This window comes from Ptychodera flava, chromosome 1 (genome assembly GCF_041260155.1).
Source record: "Ptychodera flava strain L36383 chromosome 1, AS_Pfla_20210202, whole genome shotgun sequence".
Classification (NCBI taxonomy): Eukaryota; Metazoa; Hemichordata; class Enteropneusta; family Ptychoderidae; genus Ptychodera; species Ptychodera flava.
This window is the reverse complement of record NC_091928.1, coordinates 15,326,857-15,352,958: the sequence shown is the minus strand read 5'-3', so window position 1 is coordinate 15,352,958 and position 26,102 is coordinate 15,326,857. Positions and strand designations below refer to the sequence as shown.

General features: G+C 37.5%; 1 protein-coding gene across 10 annotated transcripts in view; it reads right to left on the bottom strand.

The window, feature by feature from the left end:
* Positions 1 to 3,040: 3,040 nt before the first annotated feature.
* Positions 3,041 to 26,102, bottom strand: part of LOC139131057 (dynein axonemal intermediate chain 7-like) — a 107,166-nt gene continuing 84,104 nt past the window's right edge. For 3 of the 10 annotated variants that reach the window (XM_070697021.1, XM_070697003.1, XM_070696996.1), the window contains exons 3-19: positions 24,611 to 24,702; positions 23,832 to 23,936; positions 21,691 to 21,831; positions 19,243 to 19,389; positions 16,644 to 16,658; positions 16,158 to 16,261; positions 12,997 to 13,288; positions 12,318 to 12,420; positions 11,770 to 11,922; positions 9,615 to 9,783; positions 8,918 to 9,024; positions 7,872 to 8,137; positions 7,185 to 7,256; positions 6,344 to 6,493; positions 6,042 to 6,068; positions 4,287 to 4,388; positions 3,041 to 3,873 (exon numbers count right to left, since the gene is read on the bottom strand). In XM_070697021.1, the coding sequence (XP_070553122.1) occupies positions 3,736 to 3,873; positions 4,287 to 4,388; positions 6,042 to 6,068; positions 6,344 to 6,493; positions 7,185 to 7,256; positions 7,872 to 8,137; positions 8,918 to 9,024; positions 9,615 to 9,783; positions 11,770 to 11,922; positions 12,318 to 12,420; positions 12,997 to 13,288; positions 16,158 to 16,261; positions 16,644 to 16,658; positions 19,243 to 19,389; positions 21,691 to 21,831; positions 23,832 to 23,936; positions 24,611 to 24,702 (2,183 nt within the window). In that variant the 3' untranslated portion in view covers positions 3,041 to 3,735. Of the gene's footprint in view, positions 3,874 to 4,286; positions 4,389 to 6,041; positions 6,069 to 6,343; positions 6,494 to 7,184; positions 7,257 to 7,871; positions 8,138 to 8,917; positions 9,025 to 9,614; positions 9,784 to 11,769; positions 11,923 to 12,317; positions 12,421 to 12,996; positions 13,289 to 16,157; positions 16,262 to 16,643; positions 16,659 to 19,242; positions 19,390 to 21,690; positions 21,832 to 22,108; positions 22,247 to 23,831; positions 23,937 to 24,610; positions 24,703 to 26,102 lie in introns of those variants that run through there. The other 7 variants (XM_070697059.1, XM_070697011.1, XM_070697044.1 and 4 more) reach the window with 5 other exon arrangements.

Genomic DNA, 26,102 nt, shown 5'->3' with positions numbered 1-26,102 from the left:
CTTATCTCCAATGCAAGACGCCCCCAGCGTACATTCAGTATATTTACTTCGTTTTTCATGTCTCTCAACGTTCTTGTGCGCCGTTTTTACCTTCAGCTTCACCAATTCATTGCATTGAAATTGTGAACACAATGAAGATATATTTTACATAATAGTAATTTCTCATTAAAATTTCACAAACTTATTCACACTTCTTCTTGATCGCTGATAAGTTTTTTGTATTTTTGTCAAAAAACTCTTGGAAAAATTCACATCTTTGACAGGAACCTCCATATTAGCAGTGCATTAGCCTACGTAATGAAAATGGATGTCGCCTGTGTAGCGTTATTGTTACATGGGTTAACAAAATTTACCAGACAAAATGCTAGACTGCCCTCTTGCTACCGGATTGAGGACATATTAAATTTCCATTTCCAAAATGAACAGCACCTCTTCGAGGAGCCATCATATGGAGCCAGGCTAGTCAGATTTAAACAGAAAATCACTTCTCTGTTCTGACCATACAGAACAGCGTGTAGATTCTATCTAGGAAAGTACTTGGCATTCTTTGTCGTTGGATTTTTTATTTAAAATTTGTTTCACAATGTCCACTATAATATGAAATATTAAGTCTACATAAATGTGAAACAAACAAATATTAGTGCATAGAATTAGTCTGAAAAAAACCTTTCAAGCCTGACTTTCCGTTAACTTACCAAAGCTACCCCTATATATAGGGATTTAGGCCTGGGAGGGTAAAGATGGACAAGAAATATCAATAATTTCATTTCATTGAAGGAATACATTCAAGGTGCATGCATCTTTTACATTCAAATCTCACAAGGCTTGAAAATTTAGCCATAAATATCATCATCAACTTTATACATCATCTTATAAATAAAATACATTTTCATCCCTGAAGACAGATAGAATTTTTGTTGCAGTACATAGGAATGAAGGGTAGCCTGAATCTCATCAAGAGAAAGTTCATTTTTTACATTCCAAATTATGTATTTCACAAAGGAAGTGATATTGTAAACAATATCTTATCTTTCAGTGTTTTCATTGTCAATTTCTGCAATTGCTGATCTTGTTGTTTTCATCATTTTCTGACAAAATAAGAAATACATTTTTTTGCCAAATCCTTTTCCGTATTTGCATTCAAATAATGCACGTTCAAGGCTTTCCTCTTGTCACAAATATGACATTTGTCACCACTTTGGCCATGCTTCCTGTGGAATAACTTCCATTAAAAACTATCTACTGTTGATTGACCAATCACAGTGCTCAATTCAGGGTGTTTTATTTACTCATAAAGCCTTGGTCACCAAATTCCAGAAACTAATGACAGTGCCGTAGTAAAGTACTGTCCAATCAAAAGTGAACATGTCATATTCTGTAGACATCTGGTACGTTTTAATATTCAAATTTGGTAACACAGCGGAAACCAGCTGCAACACAAAATCTGCTGTGCCCTAGGGCATTTATATAATGTGCCCTAAGGCATTTATAGGATGTTCCATTACATTGGAAGGCTATTTCACAAATAAAGTTTTAATTCATATCCTAAACATGTTACATTGACAAAGGGGACAGTTGACGTAAACACATTGAAAACGAAAATATATCAGTTAGGGGGGATAGTTTTTAAGTCGGATAAAACCCTCGTACTCGGCTCTTCTGGTATATAAAGTCCAACCCTACAATAAAATGTCTCGGCCTGCGGCCTCGACATTTTATCGTTGGGTTGGACTTTATATACCAGAAGAGCCCTCGTACTTGGGCTTTATCCTATACTTATTCACTGAGTTGCTCACACTTCTTGTTAAATTAAAACGAACGAATAATGAAGTTTTGAAATTAATGGCGAGTGCGAGTTTCTCAAGCCACTTTTGGCCAATTTGACCTTTGATTTTCATGCCATGACAATCTCCAGTACACTGATTTGATTCTTGAATCACTGTTTGTTAAACCATGGTTCTTCAGTATGTACCAGTATATGTGATCCAATCATGGAATAGAATTTATCGGTATTAATGTTGCATATGGTATCTTACTTTCCTCTTATATATATGGTGTTTGTACCTTCTCTGATTTTCCCAATTATTTCCCACTGGTTCGATCAATATAACAGATCACTATACACCATTTGGATTTGGTTATTGACCTTGAAATAAAGATGAAGATTGTCATGTTCAACTGGACAGGTCACTGTCAGATTTCCAGATAAGACTACTTCACACATGAAGTGTCATCTGTTCATCTGTTGTGGATTCTATGAGAGGGCCTGCGAAGAGCGCCCCCAAGAGCTTTCAGCCTGGAGGAGGGCATCACATGCACCAGATATTCAGACTTTCACATCGAAACTTCATTTGCAGGGTAGTAAGGAACATTACACCAGTCTTGGCAGACCATTTAAAACAGAAGTTGTCAATTTTTTCTGAGGGTGAGAACCAATTAACCTTGGAGAAATCAAGCAAAATGCTCAACATTGTACTAAATTAAGGTAGTACATTCGAAAGACTAGACTGAAAGATTCAGTCATGTGTCGGCGCTTCAGCGCACAGCGATTTACGACCGCACACGACCGAATCTTTCAGTCTATCGAAAGACGTGAACTTTTGCCACACCTTCGCAGGAGGAGGAAACTATAGACCATCCCTTTTCAAAATTGAGAAAAGGGTGGGGGTAGAGGGGGTGATCTTGCAAAAATTGCAACAAGGCAAATATTTACAGACACTTAGATTCAAATGGCCACCAGCCTTGTTTACTCTAAGGGAAAAATTATAGATTTTCAAAAATATAAGCTGCTGAAAAATTTTACTCGGTTTCAAAATGGGATCTAATAAGTGGTAGACCAAAAAGTTACTGTAAAACTTTGAGCCTGAACATGGCTGAGGTGCACTCTGAATTGCCTCATCAATCGTGCATAAGAAGGGTCAACTCACAGCAGATTGCAAAATGCTAAACCAATAATGAAAATTTTTCTTCACCATTGTAGACACACTACTTATCTTAGTGGTACAGCACACACATTCACATCAAAGACACACGCACACAATTTAATACTGTTGAAAAATTTTATTGCCAAGTGACAACCATGCTGTGGTTGAGGACAGCCAATCAGCTGTGAATGATTACAATGGATGGAATTTACATACAGGAAGTACAATTATATAATATTAAAGTGAATCATCCTTCAAAACTATAAAACATTATATAAAGCATTCATTTTACTTTATATGTACACGTCAAACATTCTGCAATCGGTATATACATATACTTGTATCAAAATTGGATAGCCAAAGTCGGGTAAAAAAATGTCTACACAAATAGGTTGAGCAGATTTGTAATAATAGTAAAATTGTCTATGTACAAGGAGGGAATGTTGTTGAAAAACGATGGACGGTGTCAAAACTGAGGAAAACCCTGATGAAATGTGTTGTAATTTAGGGTGTCACTATTGATAAATCTTCAGGACAAAGAAACCCCAGTTCATTTTGGAATTAAATAATATTCTGTGAGTACGATAAGATGCGTTTCAGAACCTCCTGACTGTAGATGGCTTGTCAACGGGGCATAGGTACAACATCCAAACCAACCAGGCACTACTGAAAAAATATGAAGTACAATAATATGTTATGTCATAATGGAGTATGCAGGAGGTCAACGCACTTCAAAATTTACTGAAATGTGGTAAAGGATGCTTTGCTTAAAGATGAAGTTCATCTTTCACTGGTGTTTATTTGAACATTTTTATGAGTATGTGATGACTCTGGTAGCTGATAAAAGTTGGTAGACAGCATCAACAAACTGGAAGCTGGATAACTTCATTCTGTCGGTGCCTTGCTCAGTTGAGAGGTCCAACACCATGTGATACAGGTCAGCATGGAACTGAAATGACAAAGAAAATGATAATTATGAGTTGTGATTGAAAATTTGACAGTTTATGCACCTGGCAAAAAAGGGTAAGCTTGAGTTTCAGTGCTTTTCAACAGGAGGGCTCTGAAAAATCTGCGCAAGCCTGTAATCTTCAGTATCAATTTACACAACTATCTCAAAATTTTTGAAATAGATGGGGTGCCCTCACAATATTTCTACAGTAAATTACAGAATTTCTGGAAATTTGTGAGCATCGGCCACATTCAAAGAACAGGGTAATATTTTTGTCAGTCCAAGAACTTTAAGTACATTGCATATTACTTTGCTGTGAAGGACAAAATTTGTGCGGGGTTAGATTATTGAAACCTGGCTATATATAGTGAGACTGCAATCTGGAATAGAACTGTGAAAGGACTTTTCCTTACCTCTGTACCCTCAGCAAAATCTTCAGTGAATTGATCATCAAATTCTGTCATTCTGAGTTTCATGGCTCTCTGAGATGAAATCATTAGTAATGACCACTCATCCTGTTGAGAGGCAAAAAGATTTCATCAGAAATTGAACAAATCAAAACTAGGTCTCTTCCTACATACTTTATAAGACTACAAATGGTCATGTCATCAGACAATGCCTCAAAAAACAGTAAAAAATTTATAGAAATCATATGATGAAACTTTCCACATAAGTGTATTCCTATCCTAAAAGGAAAAAAAAGACCAAAAAAAGGTTGCAAGAGGAAGGATACGCTAGGAATTTCATTCACACAGGCAGCTTTCAGCACTCAAGTGTGCTTATAATCCAGAGAGAGATGTCAAAAAGTATAATCATTGGTCAGGAAACGGCACAATAGTAAGAATGTATTGAATGAAAAGTACAAAACTTGTGTATTTTGTGATAAAACTTCAAAGTGAAAGTAAAGCCAAGTTAATTGCATGGTGCAAAAACCCCCGTTTTGTTTTTGTCATCTTGCCAGGATTGAAAGTAGCTGAGGGGGGAGAGGGTGAATGAATAAAAAAGTCACACTGAAAAACACATCTATAAGATCATGAAAAACAAAAAACCCAACTACCTCTTCGCCCTTGTCATTGCAAGAAAAAGTTGATGTGACAAAAAGGTAAGGTCACAATTATGTCACAGATTTGATGGCAACAAGAACTTGTCATATAAACAGTTGACAAATGTCAAGCTTCTATGTATATTTAGAAAATACGATGTGGCTTGTGCACATGGTAAGCATTAAAATATGTGCAACAACAAGGTTTTGAAGTTACTCTTTCTACATGTATGTAAAAGATTTTCTAAACTATCTACAACTTCAGATGGCAGAGATGTACTTTGAATGGAATACACAACTAATAATGTAGATGAGATATGCAAAGTGAACAGCGCCCTCTTCCCATCACGAACAGTTCCTTGAATGGAGTGCACAATTAATAATGAAGATGAGATGTAGATGCACAATGTGCATGTGAACAGCGCCCAACAGCGCCCTCTTCCCATCCCTAACAGTTCCTTTAATAGCATGCACAACCATGGTCCCTCCACAAATGTGAACAGCGCCCTCTTCCCATCCCAGACACACATTTCCCCTGAATGCCAGTTTGTTCAATGCATTAAGCCAAATGGGCCGGGACTATCAGAATTTATGTATATTTGATGTTTTTGAAAAAGTCTCCTGTACAACTCATCCACTAAGTACAAATTTTTCCTGCAAATACTGAAATTGCCGCAAGTTTGGCAATTCTGTGATATTCCCAAAGAGAACTGGGGAAAACTTTAGTGATAACATGTCCTCCAAAAACAGGTCCAGGAGAAAATAGTACCTTTGCTAGCTACAAACAAAGGCACTGCTGTGACGCCAAAAATTGCAATTGTTGATATTAACTTAAAATTGAAATGTAAATCTGAGTTTTCTACATGCCAGATGAGAAGATTCCATTACACATTAAACCACTATAGTTTTTATAAGACTTGATTCGTAGCAATTTACTATGCTTAAAGGCTTTGAATATGATTTCCCACATGCTTATATATCAAGAATAGAACATATAAGAAAATACTACTAACATGCGACATATGGAAAGAATAAAGTCAACTAAAGGATGGCTTTGCAAGCCTTTTTAAGATTAACAAATATGAATTAGAGAAGACGGAGAAAGGTGTAACAAATCAAATAATACCTTCTCTTTGCGTTTTTGTTTTCTGCGCTGCATGTATAGAAATAAAAATTCATGCAAAATCTTTTAAATTAAAAAAAAAAAGCAACACACTTAATGCAAAAGCAAAATTGCAGCCAATATCAAAAGTTAACAGATAACAGCACGCAAATTATATCAAATTAATATTCACACTTAAGTTTTAAAAAGCTTGGCTTTTTTGTGCTAATATTACAAGCTTCAGCAAAATTGTAAATTAAATGCATTTTACAGAAACAGCACACATCTTTTTTTTGTAAGTGGTGATTTAAGTATTGATTGCTGACCTCAATGACTGGTTCATCTTGCAGCAGTTCCGTTCCTTGGATGACGATCTTCTCGGTTCCGGATTCAGCATTCCATTTGCTCCAGGAATAAGCAAAATGGGAAGCTGTCAATGCCATCTGCTGGTACACCCCTTCTTCTGTCAAATCCTCCTGGCAAAATATCAGGGAAATTCATTTCATGAAAAAGGTAAATAATTTTCAAACCTTCCTAAAGAAGCCCTTTTAACTTTCCCCTTTTGAAATCAAAATCAGGGGTCACACCATGCAAAATTTTGGTATGAAAACTACCCAACTGTTAAAGACGCTTTGAAATTTAAAATTGCTGCCAACGACATGATAACTCTATTGGAAAAAATTAAATTTTCATAAATTAAGCTGGTAAAATCTTTATGTACTCCGACTGCTTCAAAATGAACCCTCAAAGGTGGTAGATCAAAAAGGTCTTAAATTGTAAAAGTTTCAGAGTCAGGATATCTGTGTCCCTGAGGCACATTCCATTGTAATGCTGCTTTCATTCCTACGCTGTAGACATTCTGACTGTATGTGGTAAAAACTCTACAGAGAACACTAAGTGTTAGACTGTTTACTCAAACTGAACACGGTGAAGACCGTTTATTCTCCTTGTCATGGAATGAAAAATACAGAGCTTGTTCAGAAGAAATTTTCAGTCCCCCTTGATAATGGAACCCTAACTTAACAAAATGAAAAAGACCCCCCATATTTGATCCGAGATGAACATTATAACTACTTTGAATGGTTTAATGATTATTATCACAGATATATTTCTGTTACTTTTGCATACACTGATGTTCACCCCTTTGTAGACCATGACACAACTTACCTTTTCACTTATGCTAACGTACTTCTTGGATTCGGTTGTTGGGAATAAGTTGACTCCAGCAGAATACAGCAGCTGTGCAAGGCAAAACAGAATTGCATTGATGTGTGAGCTGTGCTCATTAGAAACATCTTTGGGATCATGCAATACTCAATTTTTTTGAGTGTGGCACAATTTATAACTGCCATTCTGAAACCCTGATAGTCTGTTGATGATCAGCAAATTTGATGAATATTTTTTAACAAGGAGATCTATCAAGCATAAAAATCTCACACATGGAATTTCTGCAGCTGTCTATGGACAACACATGAAGTAGAATTTTGTGCTATGGCAGCGCAAACAAATACATTTGGATATATAATGAGGTATGCACAAAGTTATCTGTGCATTGGTGCACACAGAGATGTTTGTATACTGGCCATTTGTATGCTTGTTGGCTTGGTTCCTGTCTCAAGAACAGTATTGCCAAGTTCTCATGAAGGTGTTGATCAACTGGTCTTTGGAGAGTCTTTCAAATTGGTAAATACAAACATACCCCCCCCCCCCGGAAAATGAATAATATCAATATGGCTAAGCACAATCTAATATTTTATCTTTGGGCAATTTATACTCCATGCCATGAGCACATGAGTTAAGATACAAGTCAAAGTCTGTCAAAACAAAACTTGTCAAAATGGTGGAGACGTTTACCTGTATAAGTTCTTTCGGAGTGACCCATTTTTCTTTGATGTTTTCCAGCTCTGGTTTAATTTCAGAATCTTCAGGCTGTCTAAAGCAGCAGAGACCCTCTTTGATTTCAATTTCTATTTCCACAAGGGCTGCGATGATGGTGAGCAGTGCGTTGTTGGCTTGCTTTGGTCTCAACTCCCAGCTCTGGAACGGCATGTTGATGTGTTTATCCTGGGTGCAGGTTAGTGCGCCAAAGTTAATGGTCTTGACGGATACCGTGCGGCCATCTGGAGAAAAATTAGGAAATAAACATATCGATGATTATAATGATTCTGATGAAATTATTTCAAAAAGTTTGTGAGGAAATCAACAATTTTTAGTGTTTTTTCAGGTGGTCTTAAAGGAATGATAATTCCAAAAACAAGTTTCAGCTCATCCGAAGGAATAATTTCCCAAAAAATTTAAAATTCTCACAAATTTCTGTAAATGACTGGCATGAAGTAGACTACAGAAAATTGGCAAGTTTGAGAAGACAGGTTTCCAACTATGCACAGAAATGTATATATCATAAATATCCAGATCTTCTATCCTCACACTGCCTGATATATGCATCTCTGGTTTGATACATTGGGAAAATTTCTGTAAGATGAATGAGCTTTCTGTCCAACAGGCACGATATCGCACATTCATAATGTCAAGCCTATCAAGTACCATCCTGTCAATTTTACAACCAGAGGTGTTCTGAACCCCATCCAATTGTCTGTCAGTGGTACGAATAATCTGAGATGTTAGACTTTGATAATGATATAATCTTAGGCAAAGACTACATGGAAGAACAGAACACTTGTGCGCAGGAAAAATTGAAATAAATGCGCCGGTGTCACTGTAAAGTGCAAAAATTCTACGGAATTTGATATATTGATCTGTCCAATGACCTAGTTAGTGAAATCATCTCTTTCAAAGTGATACAGCTGATTGCCAGACAGACAGCTGATAGATTAGTCTGATTGGTAGATTGGATCATCATTTATATCAGAGTTGGGGAAACGGCGCCACTGGGAACTTACCTTCATCATATTTCATATCGGCAAATCCGTCAAGTCTCCAGTGCTTCCCCTCCGGTGACCAGTAGGCCATCTGAGGTTCTTCGCTAAATAATACATTTTCAGGTAGTCTGCAAGAATTGATAAAAGACATTTCCCAATGTAAATTTAATGTTGTGGTTTGCTTTCATTAATTTATACTGGCCTTTGTAAACTCAAAGTGGTTTCACTTTGACCACAGTTACTGATTACTCAACCAGCTAACTTTTGAGGATAATATAAAGTTGTTTAAATCATTGACAAAATAATATCTTTAAAAGTATCTTTAAAACATTACAGAAATTTGAAGCATTGCTCTGATCAGAAAACATTTTAAATTTATATTTCACAAAAAGTTGCAAAATGCTGGAAAATAAATACCATGATAGGACAATTTTTTTTTCTCCAGTACAAGCTTGTAAGTTTCCCATTTTCATGATCTTTTGATTTATAATTCTCTTGAAATTGAACAGGTATGATTCTTTAACAGCTCACAGCATTTATAGGTATAACAAATTGCTCTCATGGAGTATAAATTACAGGCATCATGGCTTATACTGCGTGATTTCACTGTGCCTCAAAGAGAGGAAACCAGTATTTTAAGACGTCAGGAGAAATTTGTGCTACTGTATCATAAAGCTATATGGTCTACAAAGCCGAACAGTTGTTCAACATCACTTACGTGAAATTCAAGCCGACAGGTGGTGCTCCGAGGGCCTCAGCTGCTGCAGCAGCGCTTGCAATGGCTTTTGGATCCAGCGTCTGTCCCATCGGCAATGTACCAGACAATGTTTGTCCCAGTTTATTGTCATTACCTGGGTAAGGCATTCTCTTCAACTCATCACATACATCTATCAAAGTGAAAAAAAAAAAATCACGAAAAAATATCCTGAATAGAATTTTCTAGTAAAACTCAAGACTATCCTTCCTGAAATAGTTCACAATTTCTGATTTTGAAGGAAAGAGTTTTGGTAGATCTCTCTTATTAAAACTAAACTCAATGGATTTCATGATAGTAATTCACCCAACATTGCATGTACAAGAAAAGATCTTCCACATCTTGTGAACAGAAAGGCATGTGTCACAAGCCTGTGAGTACTTTAACTTTTCTGCTGTCAATTTTGCTACACTTGGCTTCCTTAACCCTTTGAGTGCCAAAGTCAATTTTTGTCACCTTTATAAAATGTAATCAGTGTTCTCCCCAGGCCATTTTAGCGTAGCGGTCCCGCTACGCTTTCGCCTCTCCCCGCTACGCTTTGATTCTCCCCGCTACGCTTTAAATATTCCCGCCATCCTTTAGTTCACACGCTAGCGCTCTGCGTAGCTACCAGCTGTTGCATGCATTGTCTACACATTAGCGCTCACTGCAACTTTCAACCTCGTGAAAGAGTGGAAGGTGTGAAGTATGGTATGCGTCCGATAACTTGTCCGTAAGTGTTGAGAGGAACGTTAAAACAATAGAAGAATCGGCTGGGTTGTTCACAAGTTTTCATTCTACAATGACTATTACGACCAACAAAGACCTTTAGTCGGTATACATCGAGGACAAGTACTCACAGAGTTAGGCGGTGTAGCACTAGCGGGGCCTTTGATCACATTCCATGCTTTGATCAACGAAATGGACCGCAAAAGAAACAAAAGAAGCAGTTGACTAGTTAGGTTGATTATGATTTTACAACGATGATCTTTTTTTTTTGTCCGAGTACGATCACGATCGCAATCGAGTTCACATTGCATAAATTCCAATATGGCGGCGGCCATGTTGGCCGACGTGTTTATAACATGTTGACATCGATCCTGGCGTCGCGTGTGGTTCCACTCTGACACGTTCTCTGAAAGATTTTACACCTGATTTTCGAGTGATTCTAGTCGTACTTAGTTCATGTCTTGTGATCATCTTGGTGTTATTTTTAAAATCAAGAATCTAACGACGATGTTCAGTGGCAGTGGTAGTTACAGGGGGGGGGGGGGGGGGTGGCGGGTTGAAATTGATCCCCGTGATGAAACATTATTCGCGGCGTTTGTCGTTCAAAAATGATATAAAACTCAATTACATTTGAATTGTGTAAAGCTTAAACTTATAATTTTCCTCTTTGTTGGCAATTTTTGACAATTTTATTAGCAATATATGTATTAATGAAACTCCAATCAGACGAACCATTTCTTGCTTTCAATCTGAACTTGCTGTTACTGTTTGAATCTTCTATTTTAATTGCAATTGTACTATACTGTGATGATTTATTTAAGTGTAATAAAGAGTTTCCATGATGTTCAAATTGCATACTTGTGTGTTACCAATTTGCATTTTGTTGTGAGTGTACATGAATGCGTGGGTGCATGTGCAAGCTTATATCCATATGCAAATATAAATTAATGATATGCAAATGATTATGCAAATTAGCCGCTACGCTTTTGCTTGATCCTGGGGAGAACACTGAATGTAATTCCGACAATTTTTTCAGATTTTTCCAAAACTGAAGCAAAATCAAAGTAATGTGCATTTGGTCCGAAATCGTCAAAAAATGCAAAAGATTTATAAAATTTGGTAAATTTTGCACAAAAATTTTGGTGTGAAAATTTACAGCATTCAAAGGATTAATTGACACTTCTCTCCCATTCCCAACGCATGCAACTTGTATCAATGACAAAAAACTCACCCCAATTAAAATTAGGATATCAACTTCCTGGACAAAAGGAAAATTAACCTGTTCATCCCAATTCCTTGCAAACAGGTCCACACTTGTCACTGATGACAATGGGATTGGGCCAAACCATAGTGGTGATAGGGTTCAGATAATGACGATCAGGGAAACTGAGATATCAGAGATCTTACAAACCTTGTGTCATCAGCCAGCCTTTGGCATTCTTTGGCTGTGGTGGTAGATGTAACAGATCAAAATACATGACACCACCAAGTGGCTGGTATTGTCTCAAATCTACAACGTCTTCATCTTCTTCAATTTCTTCTTCCTCTTCCTCCTCAACAGGAGCTGAGAGATGAAAGAGAATATCTTAAGCTATATCCAAAACTAGATGTTGCAACTTTGTGCTTGCATAGTTTCTGATAAGAGGAATGGCTAACACAGATGGGAATTCATGTCATTTTGTTCACAAAGAAGTCCGTGAAGTCTCCCCACTCCTTGGAAATCCAAATCAAATATCACGGTACATTCTTCATCCAATGTAGCCATCACAACCCAATTATCTTGTGCGATCTCAAGTTTCTCCTGAATCTCACCAGACTTGCAACAAAGTCCTTCCAACAAAACTATCTCAGATGTCAACAATCCAATCCTCAAAGTGTCCATGAAAAATTGACACGTATCAAATTCTATCTAAAACTCCCTAGATTCGATCACATCACACAGAAGAGTCAATGCCTCACCTTGTTCAGCTTCCTCCTCTTTCTTGGTTTCTTCCTCCCCCTCTTTCTTTTCGTCACCTTCCTCTTCCCCCTCTTTCTTTTCCTCCTCATTATCCTCAGCTTGCTGCAATGAAAGATTCACAGCTTAAGTTTTTTACGCATCACTCACTTATGGTATCACTTCCTTACAATTATGAATTTAGAGAGAATTTCACCTCACAGTATACTTTCCTATTGATCATGGCTCATGTTAACTATTTGAAAATCTACTGTACAGAATTTGACAAAACTGACGATGCACCACTGTAAAATCTATATTCTACAGATACAAAAGCAGCAACTAAGAAACCATAGACATATCACTGACTGTACTTGAGCAATGCTGCAAGCAATGCTGTCCACTACATGCACTCTCTGGTCCTGGCATCTACGGTAATTATGACATACCTTGTAGCGCAGTCCCTCCCTCTTTATAGCTGTTCACCCTAAATGCCCTGTAGATAGGTCCATGCTCACCATTGATAACTATCGGTTTGGGTTAAACCATTGTTGGAAAAATGGGTTCAAAGTTCGTGACCTATAGTAACCTGAATTTACAAAATTTCTCTTCGGAATAAGCTGTTTCAACACATGGAAGACCAAACCTAATTATCCTCGCAAACTTTCAAAATCGATGTCATTTATATTGAAGAGTATGTACCTCTGATTCCAATTTCAAAGTCAAATCCTCCATGCCAGGAATGGTCTCTTCACCCTCTGCATCTTCCCCCTCCCCCTCTTTCTTTTCCTCCTCTGCCTTCTCCTCCGGTTCAGGTTCCGGCTCAGGAGGTGGTGGCACAATTTTCTTCTTCTTCTTGGAGTGGAATGTGCGACAGTGGTGTGACAAGTGATCATACTTCAAGTGCATGATGCGTATGGCTATGTCCAGGGACGCTAGCTGTTTTGTCAGTTCAAAGCCAAAGTTCTGCTCTTCGAATTCAAAAGTCTTGAACCTAAAAAAACATGGAAGTGTGAAAATTCCAGTAAGTACAGTTAAGAAATCCATAAAAGAGTACATTACTGGTACCTGTACTAATGAATCACATACTACTATAAGCCAGGTGGCACTAAAATATGTTCAAATAGAAGAAAAATAAGTTTTGCTGATTACATATTTCAGTAACCTTGCGATTTTACGAATAACATCTTTGGTGGTAGAGGGCCTAGTTTACTGGTGTGGTACACGAGGTGGTTTATTTATCAACATCAACTTATGATACTAAAAATAGTGTCAATGACACTGTCCTCCCATTTTGCAGCGATACTAACTACTAGTACACACATGACATTGCATGACTAAGAAAATTCCATTGCAAGTCCAAATTAATCTTATACCCCAGCAATATGAAATGCTCCATCTCATAATGACTTTTACACGTCTGACAGAAAACAACCCTAGGATCAAGACTATCATGTTTTACAGCAATCCAACAAATACTTTGGGAGAAAATGTTTTGACAAAAAATGGGAAAAATTGCCCCAAAAATACAAATATGAAAATTTCACCACAATTTGAACAAATCTGACAAAGGTCAACCCTAGGATCATACATACAAGTTTTCAAGGCGATGGGATGAGTGCTTTCATAAAAGATTTTTTGACAAAAAACGGGAAAATCGCCCAAAAAATACAACTTTCAAAATTTCACCACAATTTGAAGAAATGTAACTTAAGTCACTATAAAAAAGCCTGCATACCAAGTTTCACCAAATCTGGCCAGTGGTTACAAGTTTTAGCATTTTGCAGGATTTTTCCTTTTTTCCCCTTCATTTGCATATTTTTGACTTTGACATGTTTATTTCAACAAATTCACATCTCCACTCCTCGATGCACCTGTCCAAAAATACTAAGATGGTAGGTGCTGTGATTTAGGAGTTTTTAATGTTGACAGACATACATCCGCACATAATAACTAAATACATACATACATACATACATACATACATACATACATACAGACAGACCATAGACCCTCCAAAAAACGCGGGTCTATGGACAGACAGACAAACAGATAGACATGCATACATGCATACATTTATTTTTACAGCTTTTAACCTCCAACAGCCGACCAACTTGTCAATTTTAGCTTGATCAACTTGATACTTCTGCTTATAATAATATAAATGAGAGTTAATTACATTCTAATTAAAGTAAACAAGACTTGCTTATCAACATTTACGTCATAAAAAACAGCATATCTGTCAGGTTATAAAGAATCTTAAGCTGGTTATCTTTATCAGTATTTCATCCTATTAACCAAGCACATTTTAACTCTCAAATTAACATTGCAAGTAAGTTCTGTTTATTAAGTTGAGCCTGTAGGTACTCAGAGAAAGCACACAGAAGAGACAAATGTTTGCAACTTAAGAAGTTCAAGGTCATCAAAAGCATTATAAGGAATCATGTAACACTTTCATTGCACTGTTTACACAGATTGCATAATTGCTATAAATAGCACATGAGGAATCTTACAGTCCAGCTTTACCATAAAAACCCTATCACTTTGACCACTCTTTTAATTGATCACTATTTTTTTCCTCAAAAAGTAATTTTATTTTATGCTTACCAAGTCAACCATAAATGGAAATTGGAACTTTCTCTATCTCTATTTATTTGACCAACTTATCATTACAAACTATTATGAGCAATTCTTTTATATACATACAGAGCACAATAAATGACGGTTCAGAATATGTCAAAGTTGGGATTCAGGAAAGTTGCCTTTACATGTTTTAATCCTCCAAGATGGTAAGCATTTCACCATGAACTGTCAAAAAAGTTGAACATTCTAATAATTCTACACTAAAATTATTTTGGCTTTGTTGATATCCTCATGAATTCAATTATTTAAAATCATATTAATTATTTTTTTCTGGGTGAATTGATAGGGTTTATACAGTACAAGAGTTACATACAATGTAAGTCAAATTCAGTTAAAATATCAATTACCGTCTAACATTGCATCATTCCTATAAATAACACCTCAGCCTGGAACAGCACAATCATAATCTGCTCATTCACACAGGCAGTACTTGACTTTGAATGAATGACCTACTACATTTCACCTATGTACCAAATTAGAAAGCATGACAAAAAGTACCACAAAATTTGCAAATTTCAGCTTGAGTTCACAGAGTCATCTTCAGGTCACTCCTAGGAACCTGCACACCCAATTAGAAAGTAATGGCATACACAGTTTCAAAGAAGATTTTTAACCAAAAATGGCAAAAATTGCCCAAAAATACAAATATGCAAATTGTGCCATAATTTTGATGAATTCTATTTTGAGTTTTCACAAGGTACCTGCAGGCCAAATTTTAAAGCAATCCAACCATTGGTTTAAGAGGAAAATATTTTTTACTAAAATGGCAAAAAAAAAAAAATTCATTAAAATTAGAAAGCATCAAATATTGACATCAAATCTATATGTTTAAATGAGTTGGGCCCAAGGTACCTAAAACCCAAATATGACAATGATCAGATGAGTAGTTCCTGAGTAATGGATTTTTTACCATTTTCGCTTTTTTTCTACCTCATTAGCATATCTATGGGACTAAAAAGTTCATTTTAACAACGGCACATCTAGATCATATATGGCATGACTACACCAAAAATCAGCTCAATACATGCAGCGGTTTTTGAGTTTTTGCGTTGGACGGACAGACATCCATACATACATACATACATACATACATACAGACAGACATCTCACATACAGACTTTTTTCAACCATATAACCTCCCAATTGCCATATATGTATGGCAAATGGGAGGTAAAAATTGGACAAACTGCAAGAGGAGTTTTTAGGCTGTAAAAACTTGCCTTGGATTTTTGCTGAGGTTTCCCCACAGCATCAGTAGAATTCTCTCATTTTGCTGCACCAACTGTAAATTACTGGTTTCTTGATCAGCCATACTAGCTGCATCCTAGAAGCAACAGAATAATACAAGCTTGACCAAATACTGTAAACAGTGCAAGATAACTTCAAGTTTGGCCAGACATTACATTATATCATTAGCTGGCTGGCTTGCGTAAGAGGTGAATCTAACATGTTTTTTGAGATAACAGTTTACGACTTCAATTTTCTGTTCGTCTCATTCACATGTGGGAGAAAGGCTGGTAGTGCTTTCATGACAAGACTTACAAGTACATAGTTGATATAGATTTGGAGCTCAGCAGAGGGCACTGTGGTAGGAAAGTACACTGTTAGGGAAGAGGTGCATACAGAGTTAGGTAAACAACTCGTGTTTAGTATTTATTCACACACAGAAACACAGCAACTTTGCACACTTCAGGATACAAACTTACATCATGTGTCGGGTTCTGAATGGCCAGCAAAGGAATGGAAAAGTAATGTGTGAAGTTGACATGTTATTGGCATGGCATTGTTGAAAGGTACTATCAAACATTGCAGGGTAACGATGTATCAATATTCAACTTAGATTAGTTCGATCATGTCGGTGGTGTTCTTTCTTCATGTAATGATCTGCAATGTGCTCTCAACAATTAGCTGAGAAAAAGTTTGACTGTACATTCAAAACAGACTGTGCATTTGGCTGATTTTGTTTCCAGCCACACTACAGGTTTCCAAAAATTCATGAAAATTGTCAAACATGGGGGTAATAGTTCTTTGAAGTACAACTGGGGTCTCAGAACTGTATATAATATGTAGAGATGACAATGCAGATTAAGATTCAGTGAGGTCCAGATTCCATTTGCAAAAAACATCTGATACAGCACAGCGGGAACCAAACAAGGAATTGCTACTCTGGCACAACTGGTGGCACAAATGGAAGTGTGTAGCAAGTTTCCAGGCACAATCTGAGGTACGCAATTTATCTGAGATGTTAAACATGTCCTTCCTTGGGGTGTTGTTGAAAAAAACATTCTGCATGGAAAGCTGCACACCAGACTGTCATGAATACAATTTCCCAAAGACACTGCGATGATACACTGTTTAGCACATGATCAGTCCCTTCCTAGCGCTCAAGCTGTCTGTCAAGGTCAGGCAAAACGTGATGAACGGCTTTCAAAGCAAGCTGCGAAGCCACAATATGTAAACATCTGGATGTGTGCGCTTATGATACCTCACCTGGCTGTACTGGAATATGAACACTGGGGTTTCAATGCATACCAATGTCCATATGCCAGTACTACTGGGTAAGATATAAATGATAATCGTGGCTGGTAGAGGAAAGCTGGCAGAAGCTCCATGGTTGCAGGTCTTAAGCTGGAAGTCCCCATGATATGTAGCTGGTAGTACTAAGCCTTGCAGATGGCAACAATACAGAAAGCTTGTTGGATGTCCAGAGCTGAAATTTGCACCTTGTGTCTATTGAATGCAGACCTGATTAATTGATTGCTGGACAAAAAACTCCCATACGTTGCAAAGTTGACCCAGAAGCAATGTAAACCTTGCATGAAAATTATCCAGATGGAGCAGACAAGGTAAGCAAGTGTTCTCTGATAAGCTGATAAACCGCAGAAAATTCTAATAATCAGAAAATTCTCATCTCTGTGACAAACATTTCAAAGAACAACTCTCAGAAATCTCACACATAGTTTGGTATACTACCCTTAGTTGACAAATTTTCAACAAACTTGTTGAGCACACACAAGAAATCTTCAACGCATGCATTTGAAATGTTGAGATTTTCAAAGTACTCTGGCAAAAAAAGGAATGTGGAAAATACAGGACAGAGTGTTCTGGAAGGGAAGAGCAAGGCAAGATTTCTGAGACTGGAGAATGATGGTGTGGGGCAGGATCTAACAAACTTGAAATGTAAGGATGCGGGCAGGTTCTTCACGAAAGGTAACTGGCAACCATGTGGACAGGATGCCAACTTGTACAAATAATGGGACCATGGTGAACAACACAAAGAGGATCCAAATCTCATTGATTACAGGGGAGAATCTGGGATCACAGATACTATAATGGCAAGACACAGACAGCCCTGAATGAGTTAATACCATGAGAATATCCATTATGTCTTCATCTGCTGGGGATCCCGCCCCACCAATGGGTGCCTTCTGTCAGGAAAAAAAAGGAAATCTACACTTGTCGCAAAAAATGGAATACATTAACTTGGTATCAGCTGTGCAGTAAAGACTAGAATTTGGGTGCTTAGAAAAACAAGGAAAATTGTGTAGGACGTTATGGTTGGTGGGAGAAGGTCTGTGAACTTTGACCAATGTCTGGTGTAGGATGCCAGGTCAAAAATACAAGTGCCCGAGTCAGTTCAACTTGAAAACCACGTTCTCATCATGCCATGTTATACACTCACACTGGTTTCACGCACAAACAGCCACACTGTATATAGGAAAGGGACTTCAACTTGGGTCTTTCACCTGGTCAATCACAAGGTACTGGTGAATGGGGCATTCACTGGTGCAACTAAAAGGAAAGGCTGTCAGGAGGTGAATGACATGGTTGTTCTTATTCCACGTAGAGATGAAAGTTGGCATGTAAATCTCTCTATACCGGTTTAAGAGACTCCAGAGCAGCTTCATGAAAAGTTGACTTGATGTAATGCAAAGTGTGGATGCGGCAGCAATGGGAGAAAATAGCATAAACATTCAGACCATATATCAAGGACAATTTCTGAGTTCAATGTCATGCAATTTTTAATCAGTTTCTGTCAAATAGAGACTTGAAGTGCATCCTGCCATGTCTTGCCAGCTGTGTACAAACTAAAGTCTAGTATATCAATTAGTTTACAGCCAGCCTGCGTTTCACTTGAAGCAATTCAAACTAAGTGTTATAACTTAATAGTCCACCAAAACTACATCCAAATCCAGTTATATATTTTGGGGGCACAACTGTTCAGCTCATTTCCAATTTCTCCCCAGAATGACACTATCAATCCTTTGAATAATCCATTAAAATAGATAAATTTGATGTTTTTACCTTCAAGAGATCCACAGTAGCAATATCCAGCTTCTCAGCAAGCAAGGTCTCCAACTCCAGGATGGTTTGCTTGTAATTAACAGCATCCTTTTCAGAGAGTTCCTCCTCTGGCGTATCGTCCAATAGGAACGACAGCTCACCAATCAACTGTGATGATAAACATCAAAATGAAATGGTACGGTTCAGTGTTACATCAAACATTCCTTGGAGACTGAGCAAGCTCCAGACAACAGAAAATTCACACAACTTGCCGGGTTTCAAGAAGAGCTATGATGAAATCTCTCCCGCTCCTTTCAGGCCTAAACAAATATTATTAACAATTACAATTTGGAATAGCTAAGATGTTTCATATTAAAACTTAAGAGAAAATAAAGATGTACTGTATGTTAAAAAATACTTTATTCTGTTACATTGCTACCATTTCAGCTGCAAACTTGTGTGCAATTTCTTCAAACAAACTCCAGTTTTCTCAACTAAGGTTGCACTTTCCTTGCCTTCAAATTTTCCTTCAGAGTCCTGTTTCATCTCTAGGGAACAAGAACTCACTGCTAAACCGTTCTCATTAAATGTGGCACAATGCAAGTGGAAACCATTCAAGCATGAATGTCTTACATAACCCACTGACAGATTTCAGTCTATTTCTGTATCACTTTAAACACCATCGTCATAGCTGACACCATGTTGACAACCAATAACATTTCACCGAGCCAGTAATTGACACCTTTAGTAGGTCACAAGTTCAAATCACACCAGCAAATACTCTGTTCTGTGCCGATTTGAGCCACAGAATAAGAAAACCTTGGGCGCTTTTTTCAAAATATTACGAAAGCAGTCAGTTGTGAATATCCTTTCCCTAAATTTTTTTATAACCAAGATCAAAACTATCATGTCTGACAGGTTGGCTGTAAAATTGTGCATCTTTTCGACAGATTTAGATTTTAAAGACAGACTTTGTATCTGTCAGCAAAAATGACACAACCTGAAACACTTGGCAGACACCTTTCTGAATATATTATGATCAAGTGATTGCAGAGAAACATGGGACAGAACCTTGTGACACGATCACTTGTTATTAAAAGAGCAAATTGTGACAGATTGCATTATGGTCTAAACTGGAGTTGATCTGATGCATGTCCACTGTGGGAATTCTAAACCCTATTCCTGCTTTACTTTCAAATTAAAACCAGCCGCTTGTGGCAAAAAAAACCCCCCAAAATTTGTGAAAATTTAGGAAATTCTGTTTGTTTTCACTGGCATTCTGGGCAGCACTTATCAAATGGCAAGCAGAGGGCCTTGACAATTTGATTAGGTAGGCACTGAAATTTGTTATACTACGCAGTAACAAAATTTGACAAAATTTCTGAGAAAAGGGAAAACGCCAAACCAGGCACACCTAATGAAAATGGACAATTTACATGTGGATTTGTCACTCTCAGCGCAGCCTTCATGTTAGGAAGCAATAGGTTGACATATAACCTTGTGTAAAGGGACATTCTGACGGAAAATCGCTGCTAATTTTACTATATTCAGAATTTTTGTCTGTTACGTATTCACACAAGCAGATGTTGACAATTCAGAATATATATTCAGCTGAAAATGACAAGCAAGTGTTGGGCGGGCGGGATAATAGGATTATTCAACTGCATCTACAGAACATCATTAAACTCCCCCAAAATTCAATCATTCATCCGCGTTTAAATAAGAAAGCTTGATTTTCAATGGAAATTATTTGCAAGAGGAAGCCATACAAGATTGTTGTGTTTGAGAGGTTGAATAGGGACAATTGCATAGCCATCAGTGAGCAATCAATGGCTTGGTTGTCATTAGGGGAAATTAAATGCAGTTTTCATGTTCCACAAACCAGGAAAATATTTGTAGTACCAGGATTGCAATTAAGTGCATGCTGAAGTCATGTGTGGGAGGGATCCCCTTTTGCAGTTTACAGAGTTGGTCATCAGAATTCTGAAATCTCCGCATTGAACATCTTTATAGCCAGGCAGGTTGCAAAGTTAACTCTAGTTTTTATGGCATTTTATTGACAGAGTTCTTATAATGTCATGAAAACTGAAGAAAAAAAAGATTTCAGTAGTTCCGAACCTGCCATGTTTGAAAGCTTGGACAAGATACATGCACATTGCCTGTTTCTTCAGTTCTGTTTATCAAACTGTATCTCACAGATATAATTGTCTTTTTAATCACCTGAGCGACATCCACAGACGGAAACTCAGGTGACACAAAAATTGAATGACCTTGCCTGTTATGTATTGACCATATAAATCTACAATATTCAAATAACCTATTTATACAGTGGTGCCAAGGCCTTCCTGAATTAGTCAGCTCTGAACTATGAAGTGATACAACTTCCACAATTACTGAAATTTATCGAAGTTGTCTTTTTTCATGCATGTTCATAACCCTTCAGATTTTTGTTGTGTTACGCATACTTACAGAATGAGTCAGTTGACTTTCTTTGAGCACACTTTCTATATCATTCTTGCTATCATCTTCCTTCCAAAGGTTCATATAGGTGTTGATTTCACCAGGAATAGTAGGGTCTGGACTTCCGTCGCATAACATATACCTGTCCCACTGAAATAGAGTTCACAGGAAAAAAAATGATCAATGAATTGCTTGCAGTTTTATCATGCACTAAAGAATTTATAAATGTAAAAGGGTACGGTGAAATGTGCAACTTTTTACTGCCCAGTCGTATTTCATAAAATCTAATGCCAAGAGTTATTTCAGCCAATTAAAATGTCAGGTTTGATTTCAAATGGGAACAGTATTTTGTTGAAATTCCAAGGCAATCCCAAATCACATGGCATTCTGGTGGGTTTTTTTGAAAATCAAGTGCACTATAAGGTACCATCGAAAAGGTTGTGGGACTCTTCAGAGAACTCCAAAAAATTTAAAAAAAATTGGAAAATACTGAGAATTCCTCCATATAAAATTTCATAGATACAGAGGAAGACAGTACAATGTCATATTACATACGCCACATGTGCACATGCCTGACTTCTAACAGGTCACTGACAGTACTTCTCCAGTAGCTAAGAGTGACAATTCATTCTGCCAATCATGAGCAGAGCATCAGGTCACATGATGGACAGCCAATCTGCATATTCATAACAAATGACATTCAGAACATATGGGCCCAGTCTTACTTGACCTACCTCTTTGACACTTTCACAGATAATTTCAACACAGGGCAAATTAATTAGCTTTCACATTATATAGGGCCATTTCAAAATAATTTATAAGACTATCATAGTATCAAAAAAAATCATTTTGAATATTTCTTAAAATTCACCATGACCTACAACAATTTTTCCAATAATTTTAAATCGACATTTCATAAACCTTGGTCACAATATCCATTCAACTAGATTCTGCCAATGTTGAGGAAAAATTTTTGGGAAGATTTTGGATTCAGCTCACACTTTGATCCACCAGTGGCAATTTGAATATGGACATTCTTCATGGGACATTGTCAAAGGAAAGCGACAATGAATCCTGAAAAGGCAAGAAACCAAAAAAAAGGTACTGGACTTTCAAGTGAGTACACAAAAGTGTATGCAAGCATTCTGAACAAGCCCCACTGTATAAATTACATTGGTACTGAGAGGCACAAATGCCCCCTTTTTTATCCAAATATTATGTAACCGATACTGGAGCAGTCGAATTGGACATGCTAATTTTGGAATTTGTCACCAGCTGACATAAGTCACTGCAACTGCCAATACAGTTCACACCCTGGTGAGATATTTCCACCAACTTGGCTGAAATAAAAAACCCTGATCTGGAGTGTCACTGGGAGCAACTTCCCAATCATTCTACGGCAACAGATTAATTTCATTCATTTTCTTCGGTGGTGTTAAATTTGCATTTTAGCAAATGGGGCAGCTGATTACCGTCTCAATCACAGCTTCCGACTGTTTGAATCTCTTCCAATTTCCCCCGGGGCACTTTTAATCTTAAGTGAGGCTTTCTGTGGCCATTGAAAAGGGGCTTCTTTTCACCGCTGGGGTATTGTGGCGACGTGGACATTGTTATGCAAGATGTAGGGGAGAGCTTTTGTCTCACAAGACAATATGGGAAAGAATGTGTGCAGCAGTTTGCATTGAGGGAATTAATAGCCTCCATCCCTCCCCTCAAATGCTACTCTTAATGAGATGACTGAATATTTATCCTACAATTCTATTTGCCTTGGCGTGGTTTCCACAACTGGACACCTATGGCAACCGGGAAAACCTGTTGCTGTGTCCACACACTCCACCTGTCCTCAAATCATTGCATCTTTATAGCATTTCACACCAACGCAACCAACCAAGCCCTGCTTTTTGTGATTAAATCCAAGCGCATGTCATGTATTAACAGGCACAAAAAATTTGAATTTCCACACTTAATCTTATAAACTGTTTTACATTCCATTTCATCGGCACTTTCTCAAAGGCGAGTCCAACTGGATTAAAAATATCTACCCATCGCAAGCCAATGCAAACTGCCCCCTACTCAAGACAGTGGTTCAAAAAGCCAATTAGCATTGAAATAAACAGGTTGAGGAGATGAAAAGGAAAGTGAAAGAATACCTTGGCTTTAGCCCTTCTTTCTGCATTCTGGTTCTCCAAAGCAGTTAAATTGCCTTCAAGGATGGAGTTCAGCTCGCCCACTTCGGCCGCGTGTCGCTTTCTCTCCTGAAGGAAAAGAGAAGAAAACCTTTCATGAGAGGAACTAGGGCTTCCTCCTCAAACCCGCTGCATGGCCTCCCCATACCACACCCGGTCAAATGCTATCAAACTTGAATAATTTACATATTGCAAACTATGAAGCCATGCTTGAATTCGAGAAGTGTTGAGACTTTTCACAAATTCACGGCAAATATATTCCACATGGTTAACTAGGCTTGGCAAAATATATTGGCAAGGTCAAAATCATTCCAAGGCTTGTCTTTTTTTAGCTTTGATAGTTTCCCCCAATAGGCATTAATTATTCACACTGACCCCTGAGTGTCTAGTGCGATGCCACTCCCAGCACTTGTCTCACTCACAACGTCATGGTGGGAAAAAATACAACTCATTTTTCCAAATGACAGTACAGAGTAAGGGGGTAATGCTAACAGACATATACTGGAGTAAAAATTGCGGTGTATGAATTTCACATGGTAGGGTTTCGGTTGTGAGATTCCCAGTTGGGATTTTCAATGAGTGTTAGAACTCTGCCAACATGGCACTGTTACACTATGCATATGCAATGCAGTATGGCCGGTTTTACAGAGAAACAGAAACACATGCTGGGGAATTACTCTGCTATGAAAACACCACTCTGGGTTCAAAAAGCTCCTGATACAATATCACTTTCTCTGACTCACCTCTGCTTCAATCCGAGCCCTCTCTTCTTTCTCCTGGCGTTCCCTCTCCTGCCGCTCACGTTCCTCTTCTTCAGCTCTGAGCCGTGCTTCTTCTGTCAGTGAAAGTAGTCAAATGACAGTGCAACGGTCAGTGACATACATAATAAATACCCCAGCATTGTCAAAGGCTTGCTGCATCTACATGCAGTGTTATGTAACATGCAAATACCCGGCAAATACAGATAATGAAAGCCCCGGCTTGCTCATTATACATGGCATCTTTTCAAACCGTTCAAGAGGCATTCCATGCCTGCCTGGCTGAATAATTCCCTCATTTTTGTTGTATTTTCTTTACTGGGATCAATTGCGACCACAAAAATATACACTTCTTAAAAAATGACCTCAAAATCTAGAGTGGCTTCCAGAACATTAGAGTTGTAGTATCATATTTTATTGGTTACTATCTGTGAATTCTGCAGAACAAGCCTTGGTAAGGCCCTCTAGGTCAGTAATAATAGGCTTGCCACACCCAGAGATGCCCACCCAGTTATACATGTAAATGCAAAAACCCACGACACCTTGCCAGATATATTGATTTTCAAAATATAAACACAACAATTATAGCATGAAACTTACTGAAAAAAAATTAAATATATTGAAATTGTTTTGACTCAAGAAATAAATAGTTTTAACGACAGGCAAGCTAATTTACTTTATTCAAATATCTCCAGGATCTAGCATTTTTTTTTGTAGTCTATTATTCTCAGTTGAACAGGTTCATTATTATCAGAAAAGTGAGTGATAAAAGAATGTTTATGCAGCGGAGAACAAGTGAATAAATTGAAGAGTAGTTGCATGTTTGAACAGGTTCAAATGCCCCAAGCCCTTCATTTGCACGATTTGTTAGATCATGTCATGTAAGAATATGCAAAGAACTGCATTTTTCAGGTAAAACAGACCATGGTATGATTTACCCACCCAAATCCTTGGACAGATTTCTTTTAAAAAGTTTAATTTGTATCTAATTTCTTCCACATACTTAAAAAAATATTTGCACAATGTAACAGTTTTTTAAAAATCAGAGACTTGGATTGCTCAGTTCCTCTCACATTTTTTCCCTCCATCTTGGTTAATTTTTTTCCAAATTGGTACTGTAAAACGTTATATATCTAACTTTCTATCTCACATAGATATTTAACTTTGCTGGAGGATACATGTTCAGTCAGATGTGAAAACAGAATAAAAACTCAATGCATATTTACACACCCGTTCTAATGTGTAATAATACCAAAGTGCAAAGATGCAAAATAAAATCAGAAACGGTAACACCATCCATTTAGAAAGAACATCCTGTCCAATTTTTTTTGGAAATAATGATGAAAATATTGAAGGAGAGGGGCTGGAATGCAAAACTTAAGAAGTACATAAACAAACTCTTCAGAATTGTTTGGATCAAGTTCAAGGAACACGAATTAAAATACTCACACACACATGGATATATATAGGACTTCCA